General features: G+C 43.4%; 1 protein-coding gene across 2 annotated transcripts in view; it reads right to left on the bottom strand.

The window, feature by feature from the left end:
- Positions 1 to 23517, bottom strand: part of ILDR2 (immunoglobulin like domain containing receptor 2) — a 68893-nt gene that overhangs the window by 23324 nt on the left and 22052 nt on the right. Inside the window, exon 4 of one of the 2 annotated variants that reach the window (XM_048495079.1) lies at positions 1102 to 1158. The exons of the other annotated variant lie outside the window; for it this stretch is intronic. Within the exon in view, the coding sequence (XP_048351036.1) occupies positions 1102 to 1158 (57 nt within the window). The remainder of the gene's footprint in view (positions 1 to 1101; positions 1159 to 23517) is intronic. 2 annotated transcript variants of the gene reach the window in all.

Below are 23517 nucleotides of genomic sequence, written 5' to 3'. Positions count from 1 at the left end.
TGACATGCACATCAAAGGTGACACAACATAATGTTTTGGGTGACAAGCCAGTGTTCCCCAATATCTGACAACAATTATTCTCTTTGTTTGAGTTTCAGTCATTTTTGTAATTGTTTGCCATTTCTTTGTATAGTACATAGCACTTCACATGATTGGACTGTGTTTTTTAAAAAAATGAATATGTAAAGAATTGTTTCATTTTTGCTTGGACAGCATGGGGGGTGGGGTGACACACCAGCAGAGTCAATTTAGCCATTTTCTGAATTTTTGGTACACTGAGCCCAAAAGATTCACCATCACTGCCCTAGAAGATTATACAGTGCTGGAAGGATGGGAGGGAGGGAGAATGCCACTGAGCTAGAAAGAAATGGTTTGAAGCTGACTGTAGCGATGGAATTTTTGCAGCTGACTTTACGTTTGAACATGTGTTAGCAGCAGTAAAAAAGGTACTTGAAAGTTGCGGAGGCCAGAACTCCAAACGGAAATCTTTTTCCTCAACAGAATCAAATGTTTCCACAGGCAGAAAGATTTCTACTGGCATATGATGACCTGTCCTCTCACTGCCACCCAAAATGTCCCTGAACAGGATTTCAGTGGACATTTTTTGGGCTACAGCAGGAGGGGGGAGGCAAGAAAGTCAGGCTTCGTGAGAGGAAATCCTTCTGCCTGCAGAAACATTTGATTGGATCCAAGGCCATGGCTGCTTACCTGCACGCATCTATGTTCCACAGGATAGCTTTAGGTAAGCTATTATTTTCTTGACAGGTGAGTAGGTATGTGTCTAACAGGGCCATCATAAGCAAAGCTGCACCGTTTTAAGCCTAGTTACTTGAATAGACATAGAAAGGTGAACCTCTGCTTAGGATGGCACTGGAACAGCGATGCTATCTTCAATAGCTGCTTTCTTCATTTTTCCATATGATAAATACTAACTATTCTCCACTCAAGCCTGTTTAATGTACATTGGCGATGCAAGCAGTCACAACGGTATCAGGGATGGAGGGCACAAGTGCATACAAGAATACATACATGCACCACTTGCAGAGACTGATGAACCAAGAAGGCAACAGAAGAATACAGTGTTACATGACTGAATAGTACCTGGCATAATTTCCACAGCAAAACTGGGCAAGAGATCAGCAAGCAGCCCTGTCCTGCCTAGAAAAGACAGAAGAAGGGAAAGAAGCAGAGAGGTTAGTGCACTCCAGCTTTCCAGCTAGCTTTTTCCCCTCATCATAGCACAACAGAACCTACATACCTTAGGACATTCACCTGCTGTAACTCAGCTATGCCATAGTAAAATATATTCCAAATAGAATGGCACTTGTGCTAGTTTTTAGTCAGTGTTTGCAAAATAATTGTACAAATCTAAGTCTACTCACGCAAGCACCAGAACTTTCTATTTGTGACTGTCCTATGATGCCACTCAGTAACCAAGCTATTTTGCCTAAATGATTCAAACCACCCTGTGTGGGTGGTGGGGGCTGGAAATTGAGTTTTCTAGTTAAATTGAAAATCAATGTTTGAAATGTAATTAAAAATCTTAGAAGTTACTATATTAACCTTAGGAAAAGTCAAGGAAATTGCTATATTAACCTTAGGGACATCAATTTTCTGTCTTTAATCTTGAATGCTACCTCTCTGGAAGTATCAGAGGCAAATCTATTTGGGCTGACTAAAATGCTATCAACATACTAAGAAGGTAACGTATATATGCTACCTCCCCATAACAAAGCTGCCATATGGAAGCCAATGTGGAGCAAAACATCTTTGTGGAAACAGCCTGTGTCACAATTATTTTCTGCAATGTGCTATTGATCTAGTTTAGGGAATCCCAGTGGCTTCAGATAAAATTCAGGAGCTAGTGGCTTCCCATCAGTTTTCACCAGCATGGCCAATTGGCCATGCTGACAGAGGCTGATGGGAATTGTAGTTCCTGAACATCTGGAGAGCCGCAGGTTCCCTACCCCTGATCTAGGCTGTTTCCATGTCAACTGGAAGCAATTCATGTAGGCTCTGCACAGAATCCATGGCTGTTACTCAGCCTAACTTCTCAGAATCAGCCACATGAACTGATATAAATTCTAGGAAGTACAGCTCTTTGCAACTGAAAAATGCATGGAAAGGGAACTGTATCTGTTTTTGTACTGACTGTAGGAAAAAATAAGAGCAGAAAAATATACATGACTAAGGCTGGCCAGATAGTTTCATACTGTTTTAGAAGGAGCACAGATTATACAGTACAGAACAGAAGAGAACAAGAGAGAGCAAGTTGGCCCCACAAAGACTTGCAGGGGTACTGCATTTTTCTCTGTATTTTCTTCCCCACTATTATTTCCCTCCTCCAAAAGTCCCCATAGCCACTCCCCTTTTCCTATTTCCCTTGCTCTTTCCAGCACATCAGCCAACCAGCATTTAGCATCTCCCACCCCTAGTCCCACCACCTCCCTCTAGCAGCCTCTCCCCAAGTTGCTGTCCGAGGGTGGACCTATTTGTGCAAAGCAAAGCCCTTTACCAATAATACACACCACTCCATTGCTGGGGTAATAAATTGGCCATAGCCATTATTTAGCAGAAGCATGAGGCTAAGCATGGGTCTGGATCTGGTCATGCAGGTAGCGTGCTGAAGCTCCGCAGGGCGGGCGCCCCGTCCCGAGCTTTGTTCTACTGCGGAGCTCTGCCGGGCAGACACTCCTGGCAAGAGCTGTTCCCCCTTGGCCCTGTTTGGCAGTTGCCTCTTGCTGCTGTTAACAAAAAAATAAAAAAATGGTACACAGCTCAAATAGGTGCTTATGTCCAAACTAGACATGATTTTTTCACAACAGTCAGACACCCGCTGCAGGAAACTAATTTCTCAAATGCTACAGTAGCCTGATCAGGAACATGGTGTAGGGGAAGAAGTGCCTTCAGCATCCCTCCTCATAATTTCTCTACCCAAAATGGCCCTGAGGGGTACAATTTGTCTTATTGGGGGTTGCAAGTATCTGCTGTCTGACAAGAACAGGCAAGGCAATAATACAATGTCATGTTGGAACTGACTCTTGGAAGGAAAAATTGACCTGCCAAATGAGAATAATGATGGGGGAATGCCGCATGCTCTGTCTGTGGTAGCTCATGTTCCATGGAACCATCTTCTAAAATAGTGTGGAGAAACACTTCTCTTATTTTTCCACAGGGACAGAAGGTTTTCGTATTTTGCAGGGCATTTGACTAGTGAGTCTGCTGGGATCTTCGTTATGATGTTTATATTGCTATGGATCCAACTACAGAGTACCAAAGACTTACTGGCATTCAGATCTTCAGAGAGGGAGAAGGAATTCTTGCTAATCTTCTCTTCCCTTCCCATTGTTAACTTGATGGTCTCCCTGATGGTCTGGAACAAAATTTCAGGGGGATCAGCAGGCTATAGCAGAATGGGGGGAAGTGGGAAAGTCTCACTCCATGAAGTCCACAAATGGTTGGCTATAGACTAGTGTTCTTTATAGTTTATAGTTCTTAAGTATTATTTTATGTATTTTGATCATCTTTTGTCAAATCGTGTAAAATGCTGAGAAAGCAGCATACAATTTTAAATAAATGAATAAAGGTGATGAGCTCATCTCCCTGCATTTTATTCTACATCACTTCAAGAAGTTGTGCACAATAGAGTCAGACTCATCGTCACAGAAGAAAAATCCATCCCCAGCAGTCAAATTTTGTGGCAAGTAAAATTTAGACCAAGGTGCTATAAACTTGAATCAATTTTTCTCTTATATCTGACAGGTTTGTCCTTCTGTTAAAATGGAGTTATAGTTAAACAGCCACTCAATATAATTGCTTCAAGAGGAGCACATCTATGATCCCTAAGCATGACGGTGTCACTGAAGTAATGGTAAACACTCTGAATTCTAATAGTGCTTTGCAACCTGTGGTAATTCATCAATGCTGCCCTGTTATCATCACTATAACACCTTCACTCATGAGTACCTCTTCAGGAGATTGTAGAAAACCGAAAGCTGGTCCTTCAGATGCTGTCTTTGTGTCTGCTTAAAATGAGAGTTGTTCTGATCACCCTGCAAGTGGTGATGTCTCAAGGTTGAGCTATGCATTACATGCATATAGGTTTGTTTGGTTTTTTTAAGCCCAGTGGCTGCTATTTCTACAGAAAAAAAGAGTTTAAAGAGAAAGATTTGGAATAGATAGTAAAGAAAGGGGAAAATGTCTCACAGTGCAACCCTAAGAAGAGGTACACCTAAATCCATTGACATATGTGTATAGGAAGGTGTAATTCTGTTTAGGGTGCACCCCTTCTCTGCTGCATCCCCCATTACCATTATTCTGCCAGAAGGGCTTCTTGTCATGACAGGTAAACATGTATTTAGAATTCAGTGGGAAGGATTGAAGTGTTTTAGAACAGAAAGTGTCAAACATCATCTCACACCAACTGTCATGAACTCCCAGCCTGACCTATATCACAGGACTATCTTCTGGCAAGGCATACTGTTAAGTGCCTCGACAACAGCAGAAGTACTAAAAACTTGATGCGATGCCTCAAGCTCCATACAAATGAATAGCATGAGAACCTAAGAACATAAAAACAGGTTGCTGGATCAGATCAGTGGCCCCTGTAGTCCAGTATCTTGTTTCAAATAGAAGTCAACCAGTTGCCCTGGAGAGCCAAACAAGGCACAGAGAGAATGCCCTCCCTTGTTGCTGTCCCTCAGCACTTACATGTATTACTTTTTATTTATTTATGATATTTATATCCCACCTCATACTACTGTCTCTACACAGCTTACAAAGTTTAAAAAAACAACAAAAACCCACACTAAAAATATCATGAATAAAATATAACCATTAAAACAGCAATAAAAATCACATTAAAATAACCCCACCCCCCCTGACCAGCAGCTAGAGGGGGTTTCCAGGGAGGCTGTAAAGGATTCAATGGTGTTGACGAGAGGGGCAGCCGCCTGGCCTTGACTGCATTCCACAGCCCGGGCGATGGGCCAGCTTCTCCGGCGGAGACCTTATCTCCCATGTAGGAGATGAGACCTCCGTTCCCATGGGAATCCGGGAGGGGGGATGGGATGGACAGAGTTATAACCTGTGTTTCTGGCGGGAGATCTTATTCCTGCCACTGCGTGTACTTGAGCTTTCTAAGATGTCTGAATAAACGGTCTTTTACACCAAAGAGCCTTTTATTTCTGCTTCTATGGAATTCCTTACAGAGGCTAGCTAAATGCCTGGGTGAAGAAGGTCATTACCAGGTGCCTAAACCCATAAAGATATTAAGTACTCCAACTAATGGATCACCTCCTACCTTCCCTGTTGCAAAGACCAAGTCACAAGTACTTCCAGCTGTGTGTGTCAATCCAGAAACAAACTGAGGCCATCAGAGGCATCCTCAATGAGGAAACTGAAATCCCTCAGAACCGCTATGCTGGTAGCCTCCAACACCAGCTCAGGCATAGAGGCAGCTGGGCAGTGGTTGAGCTGTATAATAGCAGCAGTCCCAACTTGTCTCTCTGGCCAAGTACCAAGAGCAAACTCTCTGTATCAGCCACAAGGCAGGAGGATCATCTGATGAGGGTGATGGAATTTCTAGGAACCACAATCACTGCCCCACCCTGTCTTACCAGACTAGACTGGTGCTGCATACAGTGACCTGGGGGGGCAGAGCTGGGTGAGTGCTGGGGTCCCAGCTCATCCGCCCAAGTCTCTGTGATGCACACCAGGTTGGTCCCCTCATCCAGGATCATGCCCTGGATGAGATCAGATTTATTTTGAACCTAAGGTTGGGAGGCAGAGTAGAAAGGGTGATAGCATACAAACATCTAGGGCACCTACCCTTCACCTATCTCTCTGTGCACTTCTGCCCATCAGCAGTGAAATTCTGCCCCCCCTTCCTTCCCGCCCAGGGACATGCCTCTGAATAGTCAACCCTTTGAGCCTAGCTACAGGCCTAAAATTAGACATCACCTCAAACCACGCAAGCTGGCAGACAGGTCTGGCCCTCCGTCTCCCACTAGAAAGGATGCTGGCGAACGACTCTCCTGTCTCCCACTCAGGATTACAGTCTGTTCTCCCAGGGTCATCCTCTCATCCCAACCTTGTGCACCAGCAAGACTGCCCACCAACACATCCAGTTGCAGTGGTGAGGGGGGGTCAGATCAGGGGGTCTCTCCCCTGTACCCAACTGCTGGTCATGCAGCAGTTCCTCTTCCTTCCTCTTCCTTCCCTGGCAGAGCAGCAGAAGCTATATTCAGAGATTCGCTTCCTGTGTAGATGGAGGATCCCTTCAGTCACCAAGAATAGTAGTTATTAATGAATGTCTCCTACGCAAATTTGTCTAACCTCCTTTTAAATACAGGTTTAGGCTGTGGAATTCACTGCCAGAAAAGATTGTTATGGCCATGAACAAAGCTTTAAAAGGGGATTCGACAGATTTGTAGAGAAGTCCATCAATTACTACTACTCATGGTGACTGAAGTATAAGTATTCCCTTCTGTCTGACCTGAACTATTTCTCAACAATTTCAGTGGTTGCCCCCAAGTTCTAGCACTACAGCAGGAGAAAAACCACCTTTTAGTCCATTTTTCTACACCATGCATAATTTTATAAACCTCTATCATGACTCCCCTTAGCCATCTTCTTCCTAGACTTTCCTTGTAGAAAAAGTATTCCAATGTCTAATAATGTTAGTTGCCCTCCTTTGTACCTTTTCCAGCTAATATGCTAAATGAGGCCACACCATAGCTCTATACAAGTACTTTACAATATTGGCCATCTATTTTTAAACCATTTCATAATCATTCCTAGCATAAAATTTGCCTTTCTCATTATGGCTGCACACTCAGTCAACATTTTCATCAAGCTTTCCATTATAACAACAAGGTTCAGTTCAGACAACATCAATATATTTTAAATTGGGATTTTTGTTCCAACATGCATCTTTTTACACTTACTCATGTTGAACTTCATTTCCTAAGATGTTGCCCACTTACCCACTTTAGGAAGATCCTCCTGTAACTTCATATTCCATCTTGGTTTTCACTATGCTGAATCATTTGGAATTGTCTACAACAGGGGTCGGCAACCTTTAACGTCCAAAGAGCCATTTGGACCCATTTTCCGCAAATACTTTTTGACTTCTAAAATGAAGATAACACTGTATATATTCTCATGCAGGGAGAAGTTCCCTTCTTTGGGCCCCTTTTTTACCCATCAAAGCAAAAGGGGGGGGGGGAGTTAAAAGCCTGTTTTTGTACATGATTCAAATGACCAGCAATAGAACCGCCGTTTCACACATTTTTCTTTTCTTGTGTTGAAATACACTGATTCTGCCCTCCAAAAGAACCCCCTCAAATTCCACCTGGATAGTGGATCAAAATTGGTGCCTTTAATGGGGTTGTCAAAGTCGGGGGGGGGCTGAACTCCCCCCCCCCCATGTTTGCCATAGAGGGTGAGCTCAACAGCCATATTCCTGACTGAGCATGGCCCCCGCCCTGGTCCCAAAAGCCACAGCTTCTGAGAATCGACCCCCAAATATCATGGGATTTGCCCACCGGGAGTTGGCAACCCACGACAACCATGGCTGAGGATGATTCTGGCTTTCCTCCCTTCCATGATCTACAAGCTTACCCTCCACTGGCTTACTCTGAAATAAACCTTCCAAGATCCACGTGCAAGGCTTTCCCCATTCACTCCTGCCCTCCTTGGCAATGCAGAAGCAAACAATTCCCACCCACCCCTGCCTTCCCATCAAACAGCCCCGACAGGTGCAACCTTGCAGGGCTGCAAGTAATAACTCCTTTAAAAGTTGACATTGTATTTCTCACCTGGACTCAGCCAGGCTGCCATCCGCTAGGAAAGCCCCTGCAGCTCAGTGGGGCTGCTGGGGGGGGGAGTCTGCAACCCAAGGTGGTGCTGTTGGGGTCCCCCATGCGGTCCTGCCCCCCAAGAAGGACCTGGGGGAGGGTGAAGTGAGGTTTCCCAAAGCAGGGTCAACCCCTGACCCCCATTCGGGGGGGTGAACTGAGGTTAGGATTACACTGAAAATCTGCACTCCTGCAACTCCCTCCCGTTTCCCACCTGTTGCCGCTCACCTGTTCAAGAGGATCCACCAGCAGTGCTCCACCCCAGCCCTGTGCCGTCACACCGGCATCAGTCAACCAGGCAGCTGGGACAGGGAAACCGGAAGTGGCTTGGGATAGCTTTGGGCTGTGCCTCTCTAGGAATGGGGACTCTTTCCCATTAACCCTTAGGCCAACTCTCCGGAGGAGGCTAAAAGGACCCAAGCCATGTGGAGCTGCAGTGCAAGGATGAAAGAGCCGCATGTGGCTCCGGAGCCACAGGTTGCAGACCCCTGGTCTACAAACTTGGCTACTACACTTTCCAAATTATTAAGGAACAAATTAAACAGAACCAGTCCCAATACCAATCCTTCTGCAACCCCTCTGCTCACCTTTCTCCATTGCAAGAACTGTCTAATTCCACTTTCTGCTTCCTGACACTTAAGCAATTTGCAATCCATAAGAGAATCTATTATTTTATCCTGTGACTGCCAAGCTTTCGAATCTTTAGTGAAGTACTCTGTCAAAAGCCTTTTAGAAGTCCATATATATGATGTCTATTGCATCACCCTTATCCATGTGTTTGTTAAACTGCTCAAAGAATTCCATGAGATTGGTGAGAAAGGACTTTTCTTTGCAGAAGCCATGCTAGTTTTCCCCAGCAGACTTTGTTCCTCAGTGTGCTTGATAATTGTCTCTTTAATAACAGTTTCTACTCATTTATGTGGAAAAGATGTTAGGCTAATTGGGTGATTTTAGTGATCAACTTTTTGCTGGATGACTGGAAAAACTGCAAATGTCCTAATTTTCAAGAAAGGGTCCAGAGGGGATCCAGGAAACTGCAGGCCAGTTGGCTTAACATCTATTCCAGGTAAATTAGTAGAAGCTGTTATTAAAGAGAGAATCATGAAGCACACAGAGGAGCAAAGTCTGCTGAGACAAAACCAGCAGGGATTCTGCAAAGGGAAATATGAGCACTGGCTTCAATCAGTACACCAACTTCCAAAGTAATGCAGGGCTGATAGTCATTCTAGCTGCCTGTTCTTTCTCATGTGTTCTATAAAAACAATCAAATCAGCCTGGATCATTAAAAAGTATGTTACATTCCAGTCTTACAGAAAAGCTAACAGGATTCCATAACACAGCAAAACTTCAGAAAAACTACACACCCTTCCAAAGACAGAGTGTGTTTTCTCTCAGCTCTCATATATTTCTGTTTGCCTCTCCACCCTTTCTATTGTGAGGAATTCAATCTGTAAAGGAATTCACTAAGCTCCCATAGTGGTCAGTCGAGAAAAAGGCAGAACAGAGGCCATACCTAAAACAAAATCTATTGATTTGAATATCCTGGTTAGTTCCCCCTGTCTCACCCTAACCTTGAAAATAAGCACTAATAAATAACCAAGCTTCACAGACTGCACTCAGCATTTTGAATTAATTCCAAGATAACCCATCTTCCTATTGCCACGCAATCCCCCCCCCTCACAGAACCTCCCCCTGATCCTCGTTTTTAATACCAGCTGTTAAGTAGGCTGCTGAAAAACACTACAGCTGACCCAGGCACTCTTGTTCATACCAGTGGTTACCACAGCAACAGTAGGGGGAGGCAACACATAGGCTTGTCATGAATGCTCACTAATTGAAGGCCAGCTTTCCTCCCACAGGGATGAGCAACAAGTGAACCAAAAATATATAACAAGAGAGGACAAAAGAACACACTCAGGGTGGGGAAGGAAAAGGTCTCTTGGAGAATTTTAGTTTTGAAGGGGAAATGTTTGTCATGGTTAGACGCGGAATAGCTAAATCCAAGCCCAAAGCATCTCAGACAAAAAGATATTACCTTGCAGTGTGAAACCATATATGGAAAATTTTGAAATGAAAGTGAAAGAATCATAAAGTACAAAGGTGCCAGATCCTCCAGCATGGAGCTATAAGATTCCTAAAAATATGATGGCTTTAGCTACCTCCCCAAACGCCCCATTTCATTCTTAACCTTGTAATTTGTTTTGCACCAGTTGTGATGCAGAATCACAGACCAGGCATTCAGCCTCCTAACTGCCAAAGTTGTGGGGACAGAATGGACAAAAGGACTGCAAAGGCATGAGGCCGAAAGATAGGCCAAAAAAGCTGCAAGCTGAAGGGAGGAGTGTGGAAATGTGGTATCCCCACGAATTGATTTTGATCATCTAGAATACCCAACTTGTACCCTGCAAGAAGCATAAGCACTTCCCAGTGAGATATCAGGTATCTGCGGCTTCTCCAATTTGAAGGCTGATTAAAACCTGGCAAAAGATTTGGAGGCTTTCCTCCTTTCATTTTTGTCAAAGCACATAAAGATCATTGAGGTATAAACTTTGCATCCCTGTTGCTGTTCAGTGACATCACCGCAAATAAATTGCCATTGACTATGCCCCAACATTTTAACAGAGATCCTTTGTTGCTGCTAAATTCATACAAAGTATGATATTTCTTTAAGAACTCTTGAAGTGTAATATCTCATTCTCCAGATAAAAGCCTCCACGCAGGCCTGCTTCTATCTCTATTAAAGGCTAACTGCCTCAAGTTAAATGATAATCTGAACAATCTTTCATTCCTGCACAGAGGGTAAGTGAGGACATTTATTGTCTTCCCCCCTATTACGATAATCATGTACTGGGAATAGATTTCTGTCTTGCACTTAGCAGAGGTGCCAAACACAATTCAAGGCAAGCAAAAACACACACACACACACACACACACAGAGCATGGACAAAGTAAGGCAGGCAAGGTAAAATAGCATATTGAACTACCCAGATAACAGATCATCCATCTCTGCTTCCTGTTTATTATTGTGCTGTCTTCCTGGAAAGGGAGCTGCTGGCATTTTGATAAATGGATTCAAATAGCAGCATGATTTTCAGCATCTTTTAAAATATATATATAAACACCTCTATCATTGAAGACTACAACCCTTCCTGATCTTGTTTGTCAGTTCCTCAGAACAGCTCTCTTCCAGCTAGGCTAACTGGATGGCCCATTTTATTAGGGTGTCCCAGATGGTTAAATCCAAGTAGCAAGTTTGTCCTTGTTTCAGTGATAATAATAATAATAAAACTAGGGCATGCTTTCATTGTCTTTATTCTCTCTGCACTGTTTATTATACCTTTTATACAAGTACATTCAGCAGCTGCCTCTCAGCCATTTTCCTAAAATATACCTGCTGCCTCTCAGCTGGAGTTATAATAATGCACATAGTGGTAGCCAGAGTGAAGCAAGGTCTACAAAATAGTAGATAAAATTGCTTTGGTTTTTAAATATAGGAGCATATAGGACCAAGGAGGGAGAGGACACAAGATTATATAGTTATATATACTTACGTAAATTGCATCAAGAGAAAGACAAGATGACCAAACATGTGGGGCACTGAAACACATGGACAACAAGGGGCTAAGATTGAGGGGAGGTCAAGAAAGAAAGAGTAAAATCACTACATGAAAAGTGGTGAATGATGCAAGAGGCAAGAAGTTGTAGAAGCAGGGAAGAAAACTATGAAATAGAGCATGGAATATATTATCAAACTGATATGAGTAGAAGTGAGGAGAAATTAATAGCTACATAAAAATAATTACCATAAAACAAGTGGAATGAATCATGGCGTGGGAATTTAGGGTTATATTGTCTTTAGGAATTAAGAATTATGGTAATCTGAATTTCTAACCCTGTAGTAGAAACAGGAAAGGACATAAAGCAAAGGACACTATTCCGTTTTTCCAGCAGTGGGACTGCATAGTTCCTTGGCCAAGCTGTGGCATTATCTGGGCCTTGGGTGTTAGAAATTATCCAGGAACATTGTGAAAATGTGTGGGAGAGGAAATGCGAATGTTGTAAATCAAAGGGGCATCTAGGAATCTTCTACGAGAGTTATTGGAAGAGCGTGTCCATATAATGAATTCCTCCTTTCTCTCTCGGCTAGAAATAAATCTTCCCATCCTCTCTGTTTTTGGTTTGTCAATCAAAGGGGAGAAACAGCAGTCACCATTCTGAGAGATCAAAGTTTTAACAGGCAACAAAGACCGCCAAGGAAGCTGTTGCCGTGGAAACCTTAGTCATTGAAGCCTTGAATGGTGCCAGTATTCTTTGTTAGCAACCTGTGGCTGAAGCTGGCAAGTAGGAAAAAATGTTGGGGAAATCTTTTGGCGACAAGTTGCATTTCTAAACAGTGTTATATATGTCAGGGATAGGACTGAACAGAAATTTGAGAGGCTGCCAACAGAACCATATGATTGACAGCAGAAAGAATGATGGAAAAGCAGGCACTCACAGATGCTGACAGAAAAGTAGACTGCACTGTTTGTATTATATTCCAACCTTCCAATGTTTATTAATGTCCTTTGCTGACTTCTGTTTGAAAGTATGGACATTGACATGGGACACTGAGGGCAATCGAGTACTGAGAATAGCTTCCACGTTATCGGTCATACTACATCTCTTGCCAAAAAGTGACAAGCCAAAGCTTCTAGATTTCTTCTGGCCTACCAACGGAGAAACAAGATGCAATACTGGAAGATATGCAATAGTTTTGTTTTGCTTGAAAAACTGGATCACAGACAGACTTTACTTGAAACACTGACTTCACCCTTTGCCTTTCAATCTGAAATGGATTTTTGCTTTTCTATCCACAGGATCCCTGCCAATGTTTCCACCAGAGTTGGTATTTCTGTTGAAATAGAACTGTCAGAGCCCAGCATAGACTGCCTAATTTGACCTCAATATTATTGTTTTAAAAGTTTACTCATAATCAGCTCCCTGTTCCTCCTCTTGACTTCCTTCACCTAACGTCACTCCTTATATCTCAACACCCTTAACAACCGCTGATTTAGTATGTGCTAGAACTAATAAGTGGGCCTTTATTTTTCATCACACATTTAAAACCTTGGCAAAAAGTTTCCTTATAGTATAATTTGAAGAGAGGCAAGAGATCTGTGATCAGATCTCTCAAGATCTTAGATTTTATTTAGACCCAGGATACTACTATTTGAGTTTGAGCTGCAGCACTGAAAAGGTGAGCATTTAACATTTTCACCTTATACCATCTTTCAGGAAAAGATGTCTAGACTAACTGTATTTTTTGTCTTCTAGGATATATAACAGTTAGGTGAGGAATGATTTATATCTAAGAAATGGTGCACAGTGAAAGCATTGAACTTCTCCTTCCACATCACCAAACTGCTGATTCAAATTTACCTCCTATCCAATAAGATGCTTTTAGATAAAACAAGTGAGAGCCCATAAAGATTTGCGGGAGTCATCTCATTTCCTCCTCTCCCACTATTTCCTCATTCCTTTTCCTCAATGCTCCCTAGCCTGTTCCCTTTTCCTGCTTTCTTCTCCTTTTCTAGGGTTACCAAACTGGAGATCTCTTGATATCACAATAGATCTCCCAGCTACAGAGACCAGTTCCCCAAAAGTTGCCAGCTCCAAGTTTGAAAATACCTGCAGATCTGGGAGTAGAGCTTTGGGAGGTGTGGAACTCTCCCTCCTCCTGGCCTGGGGTGGCTGGGTGCGCCATCCCTCCTTCCCTTTCTCCCATGTGTTAGGGAGTGATGGTGCAGCTCATTAGCCTGCAGAGCCACAAGGCTAAGCCTCATGGGTCCAGAAGGCTGCCTCAGTTCCAGGTGGATGGTTGCAGTGGTGGGATTCAGCTGGTTCACACCGGTTCAGCAGAACCGCTAGCTAATTTTTTTTCAGTTTGGCAAACCGGTTGTTAATTTGAATCCCACCACTGCAGTCTCAACCCTCCTTGCCCCCTCTTTGAGGGTTCACTGGCCCTGGGGTTTCCCTCAGCCAAGCTCCACCAGGCTGTGGCCAAGGGGGGGTGGCTGGCATGCTCCTCCCTGTCTCAATCATGCAGAGGTGTAGGGCCCATGGGGACCATCCCCGAGTCTACCTGGCCAGCAGATCCTGGGTGAGCCCTGCCTTATTAAGGTGGCTTCATTGACAGACTCAGCATTGTCAGGACTTTGTTATTATAAATGGAACTCAACTTGGTATTTATGTCTCCACAATCAGCAAACCTTTCAAGTTACGGTGAGTCTCAATTTTATTCTACACAGTTTTCCAGCATTCTCAGGGCATCTGTGCAAAACACTGTTTTGTAATTTGCCCTCCCTTCATCCCTCTCTACCCCTCTCAGAAGATATTCCCTTCGAAGGATGGAATTCTAGGATTTTAGCATTGCATACATGTCAAAAACACCAACACTAGTTTCAATTACCATGACAAGTAGTTATTAGGATATTAATAGCAGCTTTTCAACAAAACAATATGAAATTAGTGAAATCCTAAGGCTGTCATCTATTGAGTAGAACTTCATTTGAAGGATTTTCCTATATTTCACATTTTTATAATTCTAGCTGGGCAGAAGCAATAGCTAAATTTACCAGGGTCAAATTTATACCATCAACATGGAACTGACTAAGTAACAAGCTTATTTTCAAAGTTAATATTAGGGTGTGCAGGCTCCTTGGGACTATATTTTCTCTCCCCCTGCCCTTTCTTTCCTTTGTTTTTTGCATCTTGGGAGAGTTCAGTGGGCTTGCCAGGCTGCTTCCACCTGAAAATATTAAATTAGAATGTAGAGAGGTATAAATTAGTAGGGTTAGGTTCTGGATCTCCTTTGAAATAGCCATCTTGGGATGTATATATGGTTTTGAGAATTGTTATTTATTATTGGAATTTTAATGCTTATGATTTAACCCTTGTAATCCTTATGATTTAACCTCACCCCCCAACCCCAAGCCTGATTTCAGCCAGGTTGGGCAAGGTAGAAATATAATAAAATACAAAGTTCTAATTTATGGGTCAATTCACATATCATACAGTCCTAGTGCAATCACAGGTCCTGTCAACAGGCATTCCAACTAGGTTTTATTTAGGGCTCTGCATAAGCAGGATAGGTAAGTTACTATGAATGACTCTGTTTGACCTTCAGTTCCTTTCTTGGTTAATGCCAAATGAAGGTATATTTTGTTTCCTTGAGAAGGTCCTCAGATATTTCCAAGTAATTGTAGCATCTTACATCCCCAGCACCATCTCCTGGAATTAGATGGTACAGTAAGAATGGAATCATTGAGTCCCTACACCCAACCCAGCCAGCCTCTTCAAGAAGATGCTATAATTGGATATTTGAGGTTGGATCTTGGGGAGGGCAGGGTTTGGGGAGAGAACAGATATCAGAGTGTATAATGCCATACAATCCACTTTAGTCTAGTGAACAGCTGTAATTCTGGAAGATCTCCAGACCTTTTCTGGAAGCTTGCCATCCTAGCTGTTTCTGTTCCAAGCTGAAGTCTGAATCCAAACTGAAATGGGTCTTGACAATTTATCTTCTATCCTCTGAAGTTGGCTACCACTGCTCTAATCCCTCATTAAAAATGAATGTTGGCCACCAGGTTGAAGTTATTTAGGCTATAGGGCTGCAGGGGTGACTTCTTCATGAGGGGTCTCATGGTTTTATTTTTCAAAGTGGTTAGAACTGCACTCTTCACAGATTTGTATTTATTACCTTCTGGGTTAGATTTGCCAAGCTCCCAGCTGGAGCTCTATCCCCTACTACTTTCACTCTAAGTGGCAGCAGGAAACAAATGTAAAAAAGACACATAACTTCTGTTAAAAAAACTGGAAGTGATAAAGGGCAGATCTAGGAAAGACCAGAAATTCTACAGCATTACTCCCCCCGTCACACACGCGCGTGCACACACCCACACACACACACACACGTCACTGTCCGCAGCTCTGCCATTGATGGCCAGGCACTACATGGCAACCGTATTCCTGGCCCATTCAAACAAATCAGTCTACCTTGACACCCTCGGCCATGAAGAACAAGGATGGAGTCTCTAAATTCTCATTTTGAGCTATAAGAAACTCTTTTGTGAAGTTTGCAGCATTTCTACTGCCAACATCCTTCCGCAAGGGAGAAAAATCCTGTCTTTCACTTGAGTTCACCAATTCACATGTAAGTTCAGTGAAGGATAAAGAATTTGCCTAGGTTCTATTAACTTTACCTAAGGCTTTGGTACACTGTCGAGTGAAGCAAAGCAAAATTCGATTCTACACAGTTTGCAACTCCCTTCCCTTTCACATGACACCTTCCATAAATCCTGTGGATTCAGCATAACTTAAACAGTTTTGCTGATCAGACAAAAATGAATGCTGCAAATAGAACTCATTGAACCTCTCCAAGCAACAAACTATAAGCACATTGGCTGTTGCATTGATATGTCAGACGTTCTCTATCCAAGCACATCTGTTCTGGGGAAATTACATTTCCAGCATTCAAAGCTGCAATTATGAGACACTAGGAACTTGTGATTTTCCTCTCACACAAGCAAAAAATAAGTGCACATATTGCAATAATATGCTATTAAGTGGCAGTTTTGTGTATGTATAGTCCAGTCTTAAGGGGCTGGCCTTTTCTTATTTATGGAGAGCCCCCCCCCCATCTGAAATAACTTCTCATTTACAGCAATGGCTCACCCAACAGACAGAAACCCAGGAGTCACATTCTACCACAGACCCAGATGCTAACTTTACCCTCACATATACTCAGGTAATACTATTTACAAGGTCTAATAACATCAGCTACACCATCTTGGACTCATTGGTGTGCACATCATCCAATTTAATATATACAATCATGTGCTAACAATGTCTTCTACTATCTACACTGGACAAACATGTGGCTCTAAGCATGAGAACTCTGACTTTGCATATGTTATGTGTAACTACCTAATCTGTTCTAATTCCTCACTCAATGAATCACTTTTATGGGATTCACATCAAGCTTCTCTGTCCCCAGCTCCATTCTTTCCCCCCATCTTCATCTATAATTTTCACCATTAAAAACGTGAAATATGATTTCCTTTTAATAGGTTCTGAGGAAGTGAGCTCTGATTGACAAAAGCTCATGCTGGAACAAATGTTGTTAGTCTTTAGAGCACTACTAGACTTCTATTTTATTTCACTATAAGAGATTAATACAGCTACGCCTCTGACAGCACCTACCCTCAGCTCTTCTCAGTCATTACTTTTCACCATGATACATGCAGTCCTCAATATGTCCAATCACTATTTTATGTGGAAAGAACTGTGGGAGCTGAAAATATGCATCTTGTCCCTCTCATTACTCATACAATGGAAGTCATTTAAGTAATATACTTTTTTCTTACAGACAAAATTATGATTGCATGTATCGGGGAGATTGTGTACGGAGCATTTTCCCCATATTCTTATACATAATTTGCTCATGGTTTGGAACATACGACAATGAACCCCCAGCCAATGGGCATGCAGGACTCACACAAAGTGTGTCCTGTGCAGCCTTTGGTTGGAAGTTGGTCCTTCACATTCCAACCACCCCCACCACCCTTTCTAAGATCTGCAGGCCTCAGGAAAAGAGGTGCAGGGAGAAGGGTGCTGAGTGCAGCACAGAGGATTGGACCCTCCCCCACCTCCCTTCCTTGTTTCCCAAGTTGCACAGAGCTTGGGAAACTTGGAGGAGGGGGGAAAGAACCCAATTCTCTAGCAGGGCTCTGCATGGAAGATCCGGGCCCTTCCCTGTTTCCAAGCTGCACAGAGCTTGGGAAACAAGGAAGCAGGGGAAACAGCCTGAAGTTCTCTGAACCCTGTATGGAGGATTGGGGACCTTCCTTTTTCCCAAGCAACACAGGGCTTGGGAAACAAGACATGGGGAAACAGGTCATGCTCCTCCCTGCCTAGAGCCCATTTTATTTCATTTTAAAATGGGCTTTACTGCTAGTGCTTCATAAAAGGTAATAGTTGAAAATATTGTTTCTGAAACATCCAACTGCAATTATATCTATAGGCCTCCTTGTTAGCAATGTCAATAGTCAACATTTAGGTTGATAAAAGCTATATCTTTCAGTCTCCTTCTAAAAGATCTTTTGAAAAAGATTAATTTCGAACTGTTTGAAGCACAGTTTAAGTATTCCCATTGTACATTAAGCAGTAAAGAAATTACATAGTAGAATCCTACTTAGAATAAGCTATACACAGCAGTATAGATCACAAGTCATAGTCATTTATCCAAGTAAGTTTGCGAACTACTCTGTACAGTGCAATCATATTACCCAGAGGCGGAGCAAGGAGATACTGTGCTCGGGGCATGCACGCGCCCTGCACCCCTGCTGCAGCACCGCCTGCCCCAACCCGGAACGCTTCCGGAACGCCCCCACCACAGTCTGGCCATGTCTCCACCACAGCTCCGCTAAGGGCATCGCGCCACCCCCGCCCCATGGACGATATGCCACTGATATTACCTGCACAAACAAGCCCTCATGAATTGTTCAGTTTTGCATAGATTGCAGAAGGCCAAGAGAGTGGGAGCTTTCCTGACCTCCCCAGGCAGGCCATTCCCCAAGGTGAGAGCTGAAGTGGCGAAAGAATGTGTATGAGCAGCTGTTCATTTTATCCATTCGCAGGCATTTCCATAAATAAGTGGGGTCAAGACCATGAGGGGCTTTGTATTTGATAGACAACGCCTTAAATTGAGCTTGCTAGCAAATGGGTAGCCAATGGAGAGTCTGCACAATTTGATTAGTATGCAGGCTCTCTCTAACTCTTGATAATAGTCAAGCCACAGCATTATGGACTAGTTGGAGTTTCTAAGTTGATTTTCAGGCAGACCAATGTACAATGCATTACAGCACTCTAGTCTCAGTGTTATTGTGGCATGGATTCAACTGGCCAAGTTAGATGAATGAGGGTATGGGGCCATATTTTGAGCTCTGAGCTGGAAGAATATGTTTTTGTGGGGGGTTTTGCAGGTGCATTAACTTGCTTCTCCAGTAATAAAGCTGGATCCAGTATGATCCCAAGGCTTTTAACTAGGTCAGCAAAGGTCAACTGAATTCTACCAGAACAGGGGAGAACAATGTCCCTCAAGTCCTCTGCCTTCCCAACCTTCATCACCTCTGTCTTTTCAGGGGGAGATTCAATTTGTTCACTTTTAGCCAGTTAAATACTGAAGTGTATAATCAGCATATTGGTGACAGCCAACCCCCAAACTACAAATGATTTTTCCTAAGGAATTTACATAGAGATTAGAAATATGGGGAACAAAATCATGCCTTATAGAGCCCCCCAAGATAGGACCCACACCAGTGACTACTGGTTTCCAAAAGCAATTATGAAGAATGATTTAAAATCAGTTCAGTGTATAGCCTCTGATATCTTCTCCTACCTCCAGGTACCTAAACAAGATGGAATGATCTGCCTCAATGGCTGCAGTTAAATCCAACAAAGGCAACACAGAGGGTGTCTCTGTGCAAATACACCACTGGCCCCAGGTGCCTCATCAGTGGCTCATGTAGGAAACACATTTCTCCACCCCTCCCTTCATCCCCCCAGGAGCAAGGCTGCTGGGTTGGAGTGCACCCTTTGGCATTCCTGTCCTTTCCATCTCCCCTCCCTAGCAAGGATGTCGGGGAGCCCCGAGGCAGCCAGGTCAAGGCTCAACCCAGCAGCCTTGCAGCCTGTGAGTTCCTTTCCTGTTCCCCCTTTCCCTCCCCCTCCCTTCCTGCCCAAGTGAGGACACTAGGGTGCCCCAAGGCTGCCACGTTAACACCCAACCTGGCAGCCTTGCAGCCCTGTTCCCTTTCTTCCCTTCCCACTCCAGCCATAATGTTCTACCTTTTCTCGCACACCCCACCCTTCCTGATGCTCCTTAGCTTTCCCCAAATCCTGGGCTCCTGGTTGGTCTGCCCTGGCTGGCTCCTGCTGCTTAAAAATAATAAGTGGTGCCAAACTTTACTCTTTTCTCATCTCCTCCTCCCAGGGATGCGTCAGAACACAGCCGCAGTTTGCCTGCTTGCCACTCTTCCTTAGAGAATGAGCACAAAGAGATTTTTCAGGGGGGGTCACCAAATCATAACCCCAGAGGAGCGGAGGGGTCTGCTCCAGGTCTCCCTGGCTTGGCTCAATCCACTTTTGCAAACTACAGAGAAGAGGACACAATTTCTTCTTGGAGGGGGGAGGGGGGCAATTTCTGTAGATTTGCCCTTGCCACTAGGAAGACAAGAATAGAAGGAAGCAGGAAAAGGAGAAAGGTTATAGGGCCTTTCAATAAGCACAAAGAGGAAATAGTGGGGGAGAAGAAAATAAGATCCCCGCAAGTATTTATTTTCTTCTTCTGTAAGATCCAGATTACTTTATTTATACACAATTGAAAATCTAAAAATGAGCAAAGAACAGCTTTGAAAAGCAATTATCAACAAAGCCTAATGAGGTAGGAGGGAACTGATATCTTCCCATTACGTTAACATCTACTTTTTACTAAAAGTGAAATATTAAACAGGGTTATATCCTTCTAAGTCCATAGGCTTCACCAGACGTAGAACAGTGATGCTGTTTAGGATTGCACTGCAAATAACTCATTTAATGATTTCAAGAGCTTTATTTTTTCCACAAAAAGCAACTCTGTAATTATAGAGTAAATCAACAGAGCAACAGAGTCCCCAAGCTGTTGCATAATTTACAGACAGTCCCTAATCTTGTTGCTGTTCTAGTTTTGCTTCTGTATTCCCCATGAACATCGGAAGTCTTCAGATATTCTATTTATCTTCAAATTTGCCTACAATTTATTAACAATTTATTAACAGTAACTTTCATTCCAGGAAGTTCTAGAATATTAGCAAATGATAATTTCTAAATGCCTATCTTCAGTTTCAAATAATGTGCCACGAGAGGAAGAAATTCTACAAACTGGCAACAAACAAAACATGGGGTATATAGGAAAGGAGTCCTTTATAATAGTAAACATGAAACACACAAGCAAACTTGAGAAAGAAGTCCAATACAAACAGCCACATATCTAGGGCTGTGATTCTACCACACTTACTTGGGAGTAAATTCCACTGAATGGAGAGCATGAATACAATGATATTGCATGACCCAGAATACAACATATCAGATTGATTTCCATAATCCTGTAGCCTCTAGCAGAGTTCACTGCACCATGATCAGTGTCAGTACTTCATAGGGATGTCACCAGTTTCTCAATCAACATTCAGCAGCCAAACGTATGATTTTTGACTCTCACAATCAGACAGGTACGGATCCTGGATCTAGTCACCTGCACATCAAACAGCTCAAGTAGCTGCCAAACAGATTTGTAGCTGACCTTGCTGTAGGTAACTCTGAGAATCATCTGCGATTCAGCTAAGAATGTATCAGAAGCCAAGGAGAAATCATTTGATTATGCAAAACTCTCCCATTTTAATTTATCACTTTATCACTTGATAAAATGAATAATCTGAAGGTTGGAGAGTGTATGAAGGTGGTATGTCCTCAAGGCTGCTGACTGTATAAAGTAAAAAAGAACCACAATCTTGAGGATGGCCCAATGCAATATACTTTTCAATTTGCAAGTGGAACAACCCATATAGACCATATGGTTATAGGAAAAAGAAAACAAAATTCCATGAAATGCATATATAGCCATTGTAAAATGAGCCAAGATGCAAAATGCCTAAGCTTATTTACAAAAATTCACAACTGAAATGGGGCATAATAAGGCAAGAGAATATTTATCTTCCATGCTCAGGTTCCAAAAGAACAACATGATGCATAATGAAATCTTGTTGTTGCAAGAATCTTGGATTCAGCATGATTGTAAGATTTTCTATTGCACAGCCTAGTGATCGTTTGGCCCTAAAAGGGAAAAGCTACGTGGCAATCTGTCCTGGAGCAAAGCAGCCCCACATTGGACATCTTAGAAGTGCTGAAGACCAGCACTGGATCCAAGCCAATTCTGTCTTAGCAAGAAAACTGAAATTCATTTTTCATTGCTGTCTTTAAACTTGTTTAGGCCTACAACTGCATCAAGAAGAAATGGATGCAAGTTCAAAATCTGGATTGGCAGTCAGATTTAAAAATTATGAGATGGCTGACCAGTGGCCACGGGGCGGGAGGGGGGCATGATGACCCAGGTGGAGTTGCGGTAGAGGTGTGGTCGGGCCACAGAGGAATATGGCAGGGGAGTTCCAGGGCAGGGGCAGGAGCTGTTGTGGCAGGGACGCAGGGCGCACACCCCAGGTACAGTTTCCCCTCGCCCCACCTCTGTGGCTGACTTGCTCAGCCACCCTTTTGGAACAAACAGGACATGACTTCATAAGCTCTTTACTTGCAACAGGTAGTAACTGTACTCCTGCAAGTTTGAGTCCTGGCACCACAACAACCAACTCCCTCTTGCTCTGCCTCCTTTTATCCCTCTCAGGTGGTTCCCTCCTTCCTGGGAGCTCGCTGCTCCAACCTTCTGTCTTGCCCTGCTGGCCTGAGACTGGCTCTTCAGCCTTCCTGGCCCTCCTCCTTGATTGCAGTCTGGCTGGGGTTGTGCAACCTCACCCCACACTCCAAGGCTGCTGAGGACTGCTAATTGCAACTGGCTTCCTGGAGGTCACTTCTCCTTGTGGTAAGTCCAGAGGCAGAGCTGTTGGTTGTGGGGTGCTCCAGAGTTCCTGGGTGGGCATTGTGACAAAGAGGGGGGTGGAACAGGTTGCCAGGTGCTGGGAGGCAGCTCTGACCCTGGACAGTGACCAAATGTAATAGTCTCAGTTTAATCGTTTTACCTTCTAGACAGTTCACATTTGATTTGATACAGAACCCACTGATTTGCCTTTTTGACAGTTCATGGTATTTGTAACACTCTCTTCCAACACCATATTTCAAAGGAATCTACTTTCTTCCTGTCAGTTTTATTCATTGCCCAACGTTCACACCCACACCCACACATAGTGACACATCCCTACACTTAAGAATCTTTTCTAGCTCTTTCACTGCTGCCCTTCACAGTCTCAGGCTCCTTCTGATTTCTTGGTTGCAGTTTTCCTTTTGGTGGATGATGAAGCCAAGAAATAGAAAGTCTTGAACAATTTCAAGTTCCTCATTGTCCATCTTAAAGTTGAATAATTCTCCAGTAGTCATGACTTTTGTCTTGATGTTCAGCTGTAGTCCTGCTTTGGAACTTTCTGCTTTAACTCTCACCAGGAGTCATTTCAAGGTACACATGGGTGGGAAGGTACACAAGGTACACATGGGTGGGAAGTCTTCACTATTTCTGCTAGCATAATTCAAATTGTTAATGTCTCTCTTCCCAATTTTCACTTCACCTTCATCTAAATCAGCAGTTCTCAATCTTCCTAATGCCGTGACCCATTAGTACAGTTCCTCATGTTGTGGTGATCCACAACCCTAACATTTATCCATTTTACAGATGGAGTACACTGATGCAGAGAGTCTTAGGCGACCCCTGTGATAGGTCGTTCAACCTCCAAAGAGGTCCCGTGTAGGGATGAGCCCCGCGAACCCAGCAGAACCTCAGAAAGAGCGCATGGAATGCCCGTGCCATATGTGTCCTTTTGGGCGCACACGCTCACCCATCCCCCAGACCCCCCGTGAGTCACAG

The sequence above is a fragment of the Sphaerodactylus townsendi genome, linkage group LG04 (genome assembly GCF_021028975.2).
Source record: "Sphaerodactylus townsendi isolate TG3544 linkage group LG04, MPM_Stown_v2.3, whole genome shotgun sequence".
Lineage (NCBI taxonomy): Eukaryota > Metazoa > Chordata > Lepidosauria > Squamata > Sphaerodactylidae > Sphaerodactylus > Sphaerodactylus townsendi.
Note: the sequence above shows the minus strand (reverse complement) of the source record. Positions and strands in the feature narration are given on the sequence as shown.